General features: G+C 37.5%; 2 protein-coding genes across 2 annotated transcripts; one reads left to right on the plus strand and one right to left on the minus strand.

Annotated features, from left to right (window-relative positions):
* Positions 1-5,244: 5,244 nt before the first annotated feature.
* Positions 5,245-8,809, plus strand: LOC145619601 (uncharacterized). The gene is made up of 3 exons (XM_081674314.1): positions 5,245-5,902; positions 6,220-6,417; positions 8,397-8,809. The coding sequence occupies exons 1-3, from the start codon at positions 5,245-5,247 to the stop codon at positions 8,807-8,809; spliced, it is 1,269 nt and encodes a 422-aa protein (XP_081530440.1).
* Positions 8,810-13,170: 4,361 nt separating this feature from the next.
* Positions 13,171-14,417, minus strand: LOC145619602 (uncharacterized). Its single transcript, XM_081674315.1, has 2 exons — positions 14,042-14,417; positions 13,171-13,565 (listed from the first exon to the last, which is right to left on the minus strand). The coding sequence occupies exons 1-2, from the start codon at positions 14,415-14,417 to the stop codon at positions 13,171-13,173; spliced, it is 771 nt and encodes a 256-aa protein (XP_081530441.1).
* Between the last annotated feature and the right edge of the window lie 246 nt (positions 14,418-14,663).

Consider the following 14,663-nt stretch of genomic DNA (forward strand, 5'->3'; position numbering starts at 1 on the left):
AATATTTACTCTCCGGGAGGTGCAACACCTTGCTTGAGCCTCTCCCTCTTCATCTTCTTCTTTGAAACAGGCTTCTTCTTCTTTGGTGGCAAGTTCTTCTGAGCATAGGTGTAAAGTACGTAATTCCCAACTAGGAAGGTTAGTAAAAGTCCTCCGATAACCAACAGAACTATTAAGCCTGGATTGAAGCCTTTAGCTTCAACTTCGTTAACAGCCTGTTCATGAGCAAAACCAGTCTTAAAACTCATGCCAACTATTATAAGTCTAGAGAATCATGAAAGAAGGCTAAATACTAACAAAAGAAATATGAAAAAAGATGAATAAATATACCAGACACAGAGATCAGTTCATACTTGCTACATGTACAGACTGAATAAGGAAGGAGCACCTTTTTACCATAAAACAAAAGGAGACAGCTAGTACTACAATGAACTAACTATAAAAATCGTCAATGCCTTCCATGTTCCTGATGGCTTGACGCGTAAATGATACTTAGCGCCCCTCAACACATTCATATCACCCTCACAACGCACAATGGGCTGACACAGTTAGCCTACATCTGATTCATTACTGCTAACCTCAAAAATCTTATATCTTACTAACAAGGTAATAACGTATTAACACAGACCGAATAATGAAAAATGCAAGCCAGCAAAAGTGAATTACATTACAACCTTGGTCTTACGATTACCAACAAATCTTTGTTCGTTGTTCTGTCCCACGATATAGACTAGGAAACAACTCCCTATTCTTGCAGCACTAACTGATCTTAAAAAGAGAAACTTGGCATGCAAAACTCATTGGAAAGCCATAACACAGGCTAAACATACATAAAAGAGAATCTTAAAAGAAAGTAGGATTGGGTAAAGTGAACCTTTCAACACTCCCTATCACTTGTAATATCTTTATAAAGAGTATATGTGCAATTGCAAAAGGGAATAACGTTAAAGTTCATACAACTACCAAAACCTATGTTCATACTAATTGTTAAATATTGCAAGTTACATTAATTTCATAACTACCACCGTCTTCTTCGATCTGATTTAATGTAATCCTAAAGTAATCGACCCATAAAGGTATTGATGAGCTTCAAATCAGTTTATAATAAATTCTACGATAAGCAAATTAGTAGCAAAAACACAAGACTTGATCAACTTAAACTCAATCATATCCAATGTTAGTGTTTTTTTTCCAAATTTCGACTTTCGCTTTCAAATTGCAAACAATGATCTCCAAACGAAACGATCTAGAAACCACAAAATTCTCCAATACATATATCAAAATTCCTCAACACTATATTGGTTTTTATCTAAAAATCAACCAAAGTCTCAAATCAACACTAAAAATTACACCCGATATATGACATTCAAATGAATACGGCTCACGTCAATTGATCAATTACATAAATTCAACTTTGTTCAGATAATACGGGATCTAATTTAATTTAAAGTTAACAAAAGCTTAAAAAATCAAACTAGTAGAAGAAGAACAATCAATTATAAACACAGAATCTAAATCAAAATCTGAATTTAGGGCATAGCAACAACAAAAAAGCGAAATAGGAAATAAACAATGCATGTAAAAATAAACAAATTATAATTCAAAGGATAAAAAGTAATACCATGATCTAATCCTCCAAAAAAAAGAGATCTTTCTCTGTAAACCAAACCTGAGAATCAAAAACGAAAATCAAAACCTAAATCCGAATTAAAATCGAAAAGTACAATGGAAAAAAATCAAAAATTATGGAGATCTAGGTTAATTTGATGAAATTCTGACCTAAAAATTGGGAAAATTGGAAGAATAATTGAGATTGAGAGAAGTACTCCGTAATGTAAGAGAAGAGAGAGGAGGAGAGAATAGTCTAGGCGTGGTGTGACGTGGGGCAGCCAATGAAAAAGCGAGTGAGAGGATAGTGGGGTCGTCAAGGAGTGTGTATGTGGCAACACAATCCAAATTCGAGTAAAAGAGTAGTTGGCTGTTCAAACAAAATCGGGTGGGGAATTTAGTACTTGTAGGTAGACTGTGGACCTACTCGATTAGAGCAGTGTCGCGGATGGTACGATAATTTGACACGAACTTGATAAGAACTCGGAGAGGTATTGATAAAAGTTGAGTTTTGCTTGAATTAAACCAGAACAAGTCGAATTTAATCCGTTTGATTCATTCGTAATGTATTAGTATCAATATAATAACTGAATATGTTATGATTTTATGTAATATGTTTTATAAAAAAGAATAGGAAAAATTGTCTCATTAATCCTAACTTTGCCTCGTCCGCCAATAATAATCCCTACTTTCGATAATTCATTAATTCATTATCACTTCCAACTTTGTATGGGATTAATTTCTACAAGACCTAAATGACTTGAAACCGGTTGAAGAGGTAAATTTTGCTGACTTGTGATTAGTTGCACACGTGTCACATCATGATAGGTTAAAATTTTAAAAAAAAAATAAAAAATAAATAAATTTAAAGATTGAAAAAAAAAACCAAAACCAAAAACTTCCCCACGACGGCAACAGCCTGCACCCACCCACCCACCCAAGGCCAGTGAACAACTTCCCCCGGAGCACCGATCACCGCCCAGACCCCCTTTCCTTCCCTGGTGTCGGCGCCATGGCCACCACCCACCCTCCCCTGCTCCTTCACTCTCCACGACCAAAACCACAGCACCATCGCCTCTCCTCTCGCGCACCGAAATCGGGGAAAGGAAATTGGGGAATGGAAAGGGGGTGAAATTCGACGGGGATATTGGCGGAATTCGACAGGGAAAGGGATGGGTAAGCAGAATCCGGTAGGGAAAGGGAGAAAACGGCGGTAAAGGGGGTGAAAACGGCGGGGGAAGTGAGATGCGGTGGCTAGTTTGTGTAGTGGTGCGTGGCTGGTGCATAGTGGTTGTCGTGGTGCTGCGGGGCTAAGGGGGGCGAAAACGGCTGATTGTTTTCGGTGGTTTAGGGGGTTAGTCGGCCGGTTTTTGGCGAGTTTGGAGGCTGGGGTTAGGGTTCCGGCGGGTTAGGGGGTGGGGAGAGGGTGGCTGGAACATTGTTTTTAGTTTTTTTTTTTTTTTTTTTTTTTTTTTGAATTTTGTTTTTTTTTCAATTTTATTTTTATTTTTATTTGGTTCATCATGTGTGGACACGTGTCCAGGTAACCTGCTACACCAAGTTAAATGACCGGTTGGGTGCGATATAAATTAATTGGGTACAAAGTTGAGAATGATGGTGATAATCGAAAGTAGGGATTATTATTAGCGGATGAGGCAAAGTTGGGATTAATGGGGGCAATTTTACCAAAAAAAATATACTAGAAGTTTATTTTTAATTATTAAATAACTTTTCTAATCTCATACAAGTATTATTTTATTTATAGTTTGGAAAGGTTTAAACCCTATTAATATCTAGTAGGACTCTTTGTTTATGAAACTATAAATATATACTACGTATTATTTATACCCTTATTTATTTTCAGTTTTGCCTCCATGTACTCTAGCTTTATCCTCTGTTGCTAATCTGATTTTCACAAAAATTCTTTCGTGAACTTTCCGTATGTTTTGTGAAGCAAATCATATTATCTAAAATCAAAGTCACCTTCTATTTTTGTTATGCATGAGTATGCATCTCATATTCATGAAATTGTATAACATGAGTAAAAGGATTTGGCGGTGTGCTACTGTGCTCCTCGTCAAACAAATCTTGGGTTTTATTGTTGTGGAATGCTAAATACCGCCGTCCATTTTTATCATAACCGCCATCATTTTAAGTAAACCGACAAATTTGCCCTTAGTAACTTTTTTTTCTCATTTTCTTTCTCTAATCAACAACAACCATCTCAACTACCACCTTCTACACCGGACAGCCACAACGACGGTAAAAGTCGACGATAAATGGATAGTGATCGTGGTGGCTCGACGGAGAATGAACCGGTGACGCCACCGTCACGTTTAGAACAGGTATGACTTTTTCTCCGGTTGTTGTGATTCGAAATATTGATCGGAGAAACCGACTGACGACGTCAACCGCAAACCAAAACTGGTTAACCGTTGCACTAACCGGATTTGGCCTCCGGTTACCGTGCATAACCGTTGGTGGATATCACGGTAACCGGATTTGATCTCCAGTTACCGTCCACGGTTACCGGATTTGATCTCCGGTTACCGTGGATTGTAACCGGATTTGATCTCCGGTTACATTGTAACCGGATTTGCCCTCCGGTTGATCAGACTAGAGAAGTGTTCCCGACCTACGAAGCAGCTCTTGATTCGGCAAGAGAGATTGCCACTCCATTAGGATTTTTTTTAACAAATTCATCGTATAAGAAACAGAGAAACGGGCTTCCAATTAATTATATGAAATGTGATTGAGGGGAGAGGAACAGAGGGGAAAATCGAGATAGAGAAAATGTTATACGCAAGAACACAAAGAGTAAGGGTTATAATGTACGTTTCAAATCTCGGCTCAATGTTTGAGGGACATGGAAGGATAGGTCCTTATATCAAGAAAGGGTTTAAAAGGCATGCATAACCATCCGCTCATGGTATATCAAGAGGGTCACAGACAAGTTAGTGGTCTTAGTCCAGCTGCAAAAGCACTTGTTATTGACATGAGTTCTGCTGCAGCCAAGCCCCGTCACATTATGGCAGCCGTGAAAGAGAAGTTCCTGAACGAGAACCCTAACAAGAGACATATCTACAATGTGAGAAGTTGTATTCGGCTAGATGCTTGTGAAGGTCGAGATGTTGCCCACCAATTTGTCACTTAGCAAATGAGCACAAGTATGTCACTTGGATAAATGTCGACCCGGATACCCGTGCTATCACCCATGCTTTTTTGGCCCACCCAGAGATGGCCAATATGCTACGTACATATCCACATGTCATTGGGATGGATTCTACTTACAAGACGAACAGATATAACATGCCATTCTTCGAGCTCGTTGGTGTCACGCCTACAAACCAAAACTTTCTGATCGGATATGCTATATTGAAGAGTGAAACTTATGATAGCTACAAGTGGGTTTTGGAGAGATTAAAGTTGTACATTGGATATGAGGTGGCTCCAAAAGTTTTTGTAACTGATTGTGAGTTGGGGTTAATGAAGGCATTGAAAGAGGTCTTCCCAGACTGCGCGCATTTACTATGCGGGTGGCACATTAACAAGGATGTGTTGGCAAGGGCGCACTATTTGTGTGGGAAGGATATGGTGATGGCCGGGAGATTTCGAAATGGTAGATAGAGAAGAGTAATGTGTGCGACCACTGTTGCCGAATATGAGTTAGAGTTGCAAACTATGAAAGCGACATGGGGAGCATCGAACCCACCACTAGTGAAATACGTTGAGGAGCAATGGTTGGCCCACAAGGAGAAATTTGTACGTTGTTGGACGAATTTGGTTATGCATTTCGGCAATGTCAACACATGTAGAGTAGAGAGCCAGCATTCCGTGCTTAAACAATGGTTAGACAGTTCTACGGGAGTGTTAGACACTATCTTCCGCCGTGTGCATAGCAACATTGAGGGTATGCTGATCGAGATTCGTCACCAATTAGAGGACTCGAGACGGCGAATGGGTTCGCAGCACAACGTCATGCCTTTACTTAACCTTAACGGCTTTTTGTCATTTCGAGGTCTTGATATTTTACAAGGAGAATTAAGGAGGATGAGAGAGTTATCTGATGACGTGTTTGATAGGTGTGGGTGTGCGTTGCTGACGATGCATGGTCTCCCATGTGCGTGCACCATGTGGACAGCAATTTGTGCTGGCACTGGGTTGTATTTGGATCAGGTCCATCCATTTTGGAAGACCTTAGTGATCGGGGATGGCGTTGATATTCCTGTTTTTGCTGAGGAGTCAGAGCAGGATGCATCCTTGTTTAGGTCTTTGGTGGATGAGGTCTTAGATCGTGATCCGAGCTTTGTGCGGGGTGTCAGTCGGGTCCTTTGAGGAGCTACACCGAGATCAGGCAGATTTTACGGATCCTGAGATCAACGAGACTACAAGGGGTCGGCCACCGACAGGCCAATGGTCTACGTCTACTAGGCGTAATCGTAGCGGATTTGAGCATATTTTGGGCTCTCGTGGCCGTCGAGGTGGGCGTAGGGGTGGTCGTCGTGGTGGTCGTAGATCACCCATTTTTACACCTTCAGGTTCATTATTATTCTTTTTGCTATTGTTGTTGTTGTTGTTGTTATTTTTTTCTAAATTTGTCCTAACTTGTAGGGAATGATTTGAACTTGGAGGAATTTGCATATTTGGACAAAATTCCAGCCTTCATGCTTCCGTTCTTACAAGGGTGGAGTGATCCGCTTGGTGTTGGAAACTGCGGATTTCGATGTGTTGCTGATTACTTCATAGGTAACCAGAATGAATGGATGTTAGCTCGACGTTCGATTGCAAATGAGGTTGCTGCTCACCGCTGTAGACACCCATTTGTGTCTCCCCAAAACCAAACCCAGTGATGAATACCTTTCACGTCGAACCATTATCGAATTAGGTGAAAGTGGTTGAAAGTCAAGTGTTGCGGTTTAGTTTTATTAAAATTCTTTTCTCTCTGTTTTTGAAAATAACTTTATTTATTTGAAAATAGCAAAACCAGTTTAGTTTGGTCCATAATTAAGGTCCAATAATAGTGTAGTTGGATGGGGCTCGAAAAGACCTTTCCAACGATATATTATAAGCCCAATTCCAATGAATATTGAGGAAGTTATGGCCAAAATACTAAATTGGGCCCGGTTAATTATTTAAATACGGCCCAATGATCTAGAGGAGGGCCCAATGTTAATTGTTATTCCTAAAATTATTAGGATTAATTATAATTTTCTAGAAGTTTCTAGAAGGTTCTTTTTAATTCTAATATTATTAGATTTAATAATTAATTATTTTAAAATAGACTTTTATTTGGAGTAAAATATTGTTTTATTATCTTAAAAATACGTATTTTTTATCTTCTGTACGGATTCCGTAGATCAAGTTGATTAAAGATCGGATTCCGCGTGAAGAAAACGCGCTAATACAGGTTGTCGCCAAACGACAAGTCTGTCGCCGCGCGACAGACCCTGTCGCGTCGCGACAGAGTCGATTCCTGGCGACAGTGTGTAGTTTTATTCCTTATCAAATTCTATGTTTTTCCGGACTATTTTCATTATAAATAGGGTCCGAATCCCTGTTTTCAGAATCATCAATTGTCATCAATTTTCATGAATTCTTACTTAATTCTCTCTATTCTCCCTCTAAGCAATATATAGCTTATTCTTTCTCCCTCTCTTTCTAAACCAATCTTTTTATAAAATACAATATTCCGCATTCACAAGACTTAGAGTCTCTTAGCCAAGTTCGAAGTTGCCTTCGCCCTAGACGTGAAAGGTTTGGTAATTTCTGAGGGTTTGGTCCAAAACTAGTCAAAACTTTGTTTAATTTGATTTCAATTTAGTTCTTTAATTACTCTTTATTATTTTCATTGAAGTTTACTAACTTGTGTATTTTGTTATTAGAAAGAGGTACGAGGCTTCAAAGTAAGTAGATTAGCTTACTTCCTATTTCTTTCACAATGTAGATTGCATGCTTATTATTGTTTATGATTCCTAGTATCATGTTAGGATGCTTTTAATGCTTTCTAGTATCATGTTAGGATGTTTTTAATGCTTTCTAGTATCATGTTTAGGGTGCCTTTACTTATTTCTAATATCATGATATCATGTTAGTACCATGTTGGGTTTAAAGCTTTGATCTTTATTGTTTAGTGACATGCTAGGATTTGTTATTAATCTTATTAGTATCATGCCTAGGATCTTGCTATTATTATTAAGCTTTATTATGCCTTATCATGCTATTATCATCATTTTTATTGTTTTATGATTTATTATTATGTTGCTTGATTTATATTTTATTGTTATTGCTTGATCACACCTTTTATGATTGTTAAAGGGAATTTGTACTTGAAATCACGCTTAATAAGATATTTATTAATTTGGTTTAGGCTAATGTGATTTTAACTCAAGTGATCACCAATAATAGTTTTATTTGTGCATTAATATTCAACCAACATAGATTAAACAGGGTAGGATTAATATGATGTTTGTATGTTATTCGAAAAGCGCACATGAATACAAGCAGAACAAAGTAGAGGCCTATTTTATAGGGCGGGTCCTTTCTTTTGTAGATTGGATTCGTACCCTCATCCCCGGACCCTGTTTGGTTCAAGACCTTATGGAGTAGTTGATGGTCCTTTTGGATTGTCTTTTGGGTTTACAAGTTCCTAAAACTTGTTGGCGACTCTTTTGCTCTCTTTTCTTTCCCTTTGGAACGCCACCGTACTTTAGTGTATGATCACAGTGGGGTTCAAGTTTGGGGTCATAATGCTTGAAATATTCCCTACAACCGCGACATTTATTCTCAAGTATACACTGCTGGAGAGTTAGATGGAGCAATACACCGTATCACATGGACTGGAGGGAGATGCGACATGGACCATTGGATGATTGCTATTGATGACTTGTTTCCGATTGCCAACTTCTATAATGCCACTGTTATCTGTTTTGGTATTGGTAGGGACGATCGTAGTGTGACTAGTGTCTACCCATGCCTCACTGTACTACCTTGGACTGCTCCATCAACTGCCACTGGTCCGTATAGGGAGTTTTGCATACTATCATTAGGGTGGCATTTCGTGCGATTGGAGTTCAAAGATAATTTCCCGGTTCCTCCTATTGCTACTCCTTGGTTCAGTATACGTGATGATACCATTATAAGTTGGGAGGACCGATATCAAGATAGGCGTGCTACATGGCAAAATCTATCTGGTAGTGAATGATGTTAATAGGATATGTATTGTTTTCCTACTAATTAGTTCGAAATACTATTATAATAACATTTGAAACATGACATTGAATCTAATAATTGTTTGCTCCAAATCTAATAACACTTAGAATATTAAAACTCTTAAAATGACATCAAACCACCAAATCTAATAACTCTTAGAATACTAAAACCAAATCTAATAATATAATAAAACATATCAATCTTCTAACATGGCATTTCACTCCATGATTGCTTCCTGCGCCTCAATCACCGTGGGGGTGATGTTGCCTCCCTGCTCAGCTATGAACTTGCGCAATGGAGACATGAATCTTTGCACCCACTACACAAATGAAAGTAAAAATTTAATTGAGTCAAATTTAATTAAGATAATTGAATAAACGAAGGTAATGAAATTAATTAATAAAAATTTAATAAATGAAATCAAATACTTAAATAAACTACATCTACTCAATCAATGTGGTGATGCATGATGTGAGCTAGTCTACTCAAACTAGTACTATCTACTCGGCTACGTACATCGTCTGTCATATTTTTGTACATCTCCTGCAAATTTAGGCACCACTGAGTTCTAGGATGACACCTCAAAATCTGACGATCTCTGGCGCTGCTCCCCATCCAAATCTGTGTGGCGATGTGACCTGCGTAACTAGGAATGACACTACCATCCTTGGGACCACCAGACATTTCACCCTGAACAAGCCACATAGTATCAGTCGATGCTCGGCCACTACGAGGTCTACGAGTCTGGGAAGCGACAGCTCCTGTGCTCTGAAATCTACCATCAGCACCTCTCCTCAAAGTAGCTCCAGATGACGCCTGGCCTTGCTCTCTACCTCACCGACGTCGAACATGTCTGGAACTCCCATCATCACCTATCAAAGCCGTAATTTGGTCCTCGTGCCACTCCTCCTCCATATCCTCCCCCTCTCGTCCCTCCTCAAAATCATCTTCAACACACGCTTCCTCGGCTATAGCAACAGATGACCTTTGTCTTCTAGCCGAAGCAGTCACTACACGAGAATTAGTATGTCGCTCACCCGACCCATCAATACGATCGAACGTCATTTTGAGTCTAGCCAACTGTCATAACCAAATTAACAAAAAATTTACAACCAATAATAATAATAATAATAATAATAACAACAACAACAACAACAACAACAAAAAAAACAACAACAACAATTATTTTATTTATTTATTTATTTTGACAGAATTATTACCAACAAAATTAACATTACTAAAAATAATTAACATTATTACTAAAAATAATTCATTTTTTTGAGGGACATTACTAATAATAATTAATTACAAATAAATAAAAAATATAAGCATAATTTTAAAAAATAATAATAACGTTTTTTTAAAAAAAAAATTCAAAAAAATTTAAATTTTAAAACCGGCGGGCTGGTAACCGGAAGGGATATCCGGTCACCGTGGGCTGGTAACCGGAAGCCATATCCGGTCACCGTGACAACCGGTGGTCAACTCCGGTGAACAACGGTTACCGGAGGCAAAATCCGGTTACCCAACAGGCCGCGAACCCTAATCAGCTACGCACGTAACCGGCGGCGAAATCCGGTTACCGCTGCTGGTAACCGGAGACCAAATCCGATTACCAGCACCGGTAACTGGATTTGGTCGCTGGTTGCCAGTAGCGGTAACCGGATTTCACCGCCGGTTACCGGCAATTCATTAAATAAAAAAAACGAAACAGGAAAAAAAAATTAAAAAACACGAAACATACCTCCTTGCCACCCATTCTGCCGCCGGTACTTGAATCCGCGCCGCCTCCACCATCGCAATTAGCGTCGCCGCCGCAGCTGCTGCCTTAAGTGGCCCTACTTTTGGTTGTTTGTGGAGGTTGTATGGTAAAGGTGGATGATTGAGATATAAAAAATTATCAACTTTAGAGTGAAAATATAAGGGTGAAAAAATAAGGGTGAAAATTGGATTAGGGTTTACTAAGGGTAAAATTGTCAATTTGCTTCAAATGATGGCGGTTTTGATAAAAATGGACGGCGGTATTTAACAACCCCCTTATTGTTTGAGATTTTAAGTCCGTGAAAGATAATCACACTTTGTTTGCCTATTCGTATTATTATATGTGACCACATCTTAATTTTTTGAGTTGTATGATAAATTGTTTGTATTGATTATTCTTCATATTGTTGTGTATATAAATTTATGGTTCCTTATTTGTATGATCAAGATTTATATATGTATAATTAGTGTATTGTATTATTATATGATTAATTGTGTTATTATTTCTAGATTTTTAATGTTATTGCTATAGGAAGCATTGTTTTATTGAGGTTTAAGGGTTATTAATGCAGAGTATTATTTTTGGGTTGTGAGTTAATTATTTTCGGGTGTTAGAGCATCAAACAATGGTGAGGATAAATATATCCTTTCCCATTTTCATTTTTTTTATCTCCAATTATTATATTCTCTTTCCTCCACATCACTTTCCACTATCTCCATCCCTTTTCTCATTCTCCTTCTCTAATATTTCCAACATCAATGAGGAATTGAGAATCCTTTCCCATTTTCTTTCTTCTACTTACATATACCCCACCATATATTCTCTCTCCTATTTACACACTTAATTATTATTAAAGTTTGTAAAATATTATTATTATTGTTATTTGTTATTATTATTATTATTATTATTATTATTATTATTATTATTATTATTATTATTATTATTATTATTATTATTATTATTATTATTATTATTATTATTATTATTATATAGGCCGATACAAGTGCTTTGTCTTTAGTTATGCTCCATGATTGGTTTTTCCTTTGCCCGGTGGTGTTGACATTTTGTTCGGAAACAATTTCGACATCAACATCGTTAATGTCTTCTAGAAGTTGCTCCCCCACTAATTGTTCCACATGTTCATCACCACTCTCCTCTATTGGAGTTGCATTGCTACCGTCAAAAACTCCTGGTGATTGATCCATGTTATGAGTGAAATGTTAAGAAATGGGAAAACTCAGCATATTACCAAGAGATTGTTGAGATGACGAGCTACTTTGAGGAAAAGGGAAAGAAGGTTGACATTATGGAATATTATTGACATTTCTTGGTCTTGATTGACTATTAAACCATTACAAAGCAGATTGAAAATGAGATTGGAAATGAAATTTGTGAAAAAAAAAAATTGTTTGAGTGATATTAGATGTTTTCGACAATAGATGAGATTAATGGGGAAAAATGCAAAAAATGAAAGTGTGTGAAAATATGAAAAATTTATACTCATTATATACAGAAAAAAATTTTATGACCGTTGGTGCTTTTAGTTTTCTGAAATAAGTTACCGTTAACAAATTATAGCCATTTTAGAGATTTAAGTCACAAAAATTATGCGACCTCTAAAGTTGTGACAAGTGTCACTTTTTAATCAATGCTTGCTTTGACAATTTACTATGCTTTTGGTCGTTGCTTTGGCGTTTTGCTCCTAACAGTCACTTTTTTTTTCTTTTGTTTTCTTGTTTACACTTTGGCACGTGGGTTGAGACTTAGTTTCCTTTCCACAAAAAGGAAATGTTGGTTTCCTAATGAAGATCCTTTTAGCAAACCCAACATTTATGAGAAGTTAAAAAGTACATAAAAGTAGAGCTAAAAGGATATATATCCTCTTGAATGCTGGTGCTCTAATAGGATCCTCTCCCCCTTTTGGACATCAATGAGGATCCTTTTAGCCAACAAAAAAGAGAGCTAAAAGGATATAAATCCTCATTGTTGCTGGTGCTCTTAGAGCATCATTAGTGTTGGGGATACTTATATCCTTTCCCGATTTCTCTCTCCTTTCCTACACTTGACACATCACTTTCTCTTTCCTCCACATCACTTCCCACTATTTCCATCCTTTTACTCATCCTTTCCCTTAAAAATTTCCAACATTAATGAGTATCCTTTCCCACTTTCTCTCTCCTACTTACATATACCCCACCATTTATTCCTTTTTCAAATTACATATATTTATTAATATACTTAATTATTATTATTGTTGAAAATGTTGTTAATAATAATTAATAATAGATCGTTCTATTAACCGACACATTAATTAAACGAGACGAATTCAAAAACATAAAATTCATTGATTAAAAACATGAAATACATTGATTAAACGACACGAATAAAAAAAAACATGAATTACGTTGATAAAAATAGCAAAGAAAATAACAAACATAAGTTTAAAAATAACTGAAATGTTTAATTTTCATCGGACCTCATAGACGTGCCCATAAATGCTCGATCAAGTCGTTCTTCAAAGCCATATGGACGTCTCTATCACGAATTTCCCCTCTCGAAGCTATCAATCTACCGAAATTATCTGGATCATACTATCCGGGAGTTACAGTGAATGTTGTTGCATTCCTAGTTGAGGACGACCCCAGCATATTCTCAGGCTGTTCATCGGCAAACTCGAGTGGATCCTTATAATTTAAATATGTATCACGCTCGTCTTCAACAATCATGTTGTGGATAATGATGCAAGTCATCATAATTTTCCACAACAGATCTACACTCCATGCCAAAGCAGGCTTCCTGATTATTGTGAAACGAGCTTGTAACACACCAAAAGCACGCTCAACATCCTTTCTCGCACTCTCTTGACGTTCAGTAAATAACGTATCCTTAGTTGTTTGAGGGGCAGTAACCGCATCTATAAATGTCGACCACTTTGGATAAATCCCATCGGTGAGATAGTATCCTTTTGTGTAAGTGTTTCCATTAACTGTGAATAGAACTTGTAGAGCACGATTGAAAAAATTATATCATCAAACACAGGAGAACGTTGTAGTACATTAATATCGTTGCACGACCCAGGAGTCCCAAAGAAGGCGTGCCAAATCCATAAATCCCTAGATGCAACCGCTTCCAAGATAACAGTGGCCGTTTTAGATCGGCCTTGATACATTCCTTTCCATCCAGCTGGACAATTTTTCCATACCCAATGCATGCAATCAATGCTTCCTAGCATGCCGGGGAAGTTTCTATCCTCCCCTTCTCTTAGAAGACGCTGGATATCTTCCATTGTTGGCTTGCGGAGGTACTCAGTTGCAAACTAAGCAATAACTCCATCGACAAATTGTGAAAGACATTCTTTAGCAGTACTTTCACCAAGCTTTAGATATTCATCTACTTGATCAGCTGAACAACCATAAGCTAACATACGTATAGCCGCGGTGCATTTTTAAAGGGGTGAAGCACCAAGACGCATGGTAGCATCGGGACGTTGTTGGAAATAGCGATTACTTGCACTTAATGTGTCCACAATGCGAAGGAACAGGGGTCTCCTCATACGAAACCTCCTTCGAAATACGGTATCATTGTATACCAGTTGATTACTAAAGTAATCTGCAACTAGATTGTCGTGAGCCGCTTCACGATTTCTAGGCACAGTTACCCTTTGTTTTCTCGGACGTTTTTGCTTTTCAGGTTGTAATGAATTAAGCACTGAATTTTGCTTCGCAACTAAACGTTGATTCTCATTTGTAAAATTCATGACCATGTGATCATAAATTTTATCAGTTATACTTGAGGAGGAAGAGCTTGAAGAATTTGAAGAGATTGAATCTAAGCTCATATTGTGTTTGGTGTTTTATTTTTGGTGTGTTTGTTTGTGACACTAGAAGATAGAAATCATGTACTTTAAATAGACAAAAATAGGATATTGTTGGTCAGAAGATAAGATTTTGTTAAAACATAATTGGTGCACATATGATATGGATAAGATAAGGATTGTATGGTGAGAATTATGACCAATGCATGCAGAATTTTGTAAGGTCAGTTTTTTTACCAATGCATGCATGAGTCTTGTCAAAAGGTAAAA

This window comes from Chenopodium album, chromosome 27 (genome assembly GCF_948465745.1).
Source record: "Chenopodium album chromosome 27, dcCheAlbu1.1, whole genome shotgun sequence".
Classification (NCBI taxonomy): Eukaryota; Viridiplantae; Streptophyta; class Magnoliopsida; order Caryophyllales; family Amaranthaceae; genus Chenopodium; species Chenopodium album.

Bases quoted from the DNA above. Each gene is read 5' to 3' on its own strand.
- LOC145619601 (XM_081674314.1), top strand. From the start codon at position 5,245: ATGTGTGCGACCACTGTTGCCGAATATGAGTTAGAGTTGCAAACTATG. The intron at 5,903-6,219 runs GTGATCCGAGCT...CCTAACTTGTAG, and splicing joins GGTGGATGAGGTCTTAGATC to GGAATGATTTGAACTTGGAG. The intron at 6,418-8,396 runs GTAGACACCCAT...TTTATTCTCAAG, and splicing joins TGAGGTTGCTGCTCACCGCT to TATACACTGCTGGAGAGTTA.
- LOC145619602 (XM_081674315.1), bottom strand. From the start codon at position 14,417: ATGAGCTTAGATTCAATCTCTTCAAATTCTTCAAGCTCTTCCTCCTCA. The intron at 13,566-14,041 runs GTGCTTCACCCC...TTCTATTCACAG, and splicing joins CGATGCTACCATGCGTCTTG to TTAATGGAAACACTTACACA.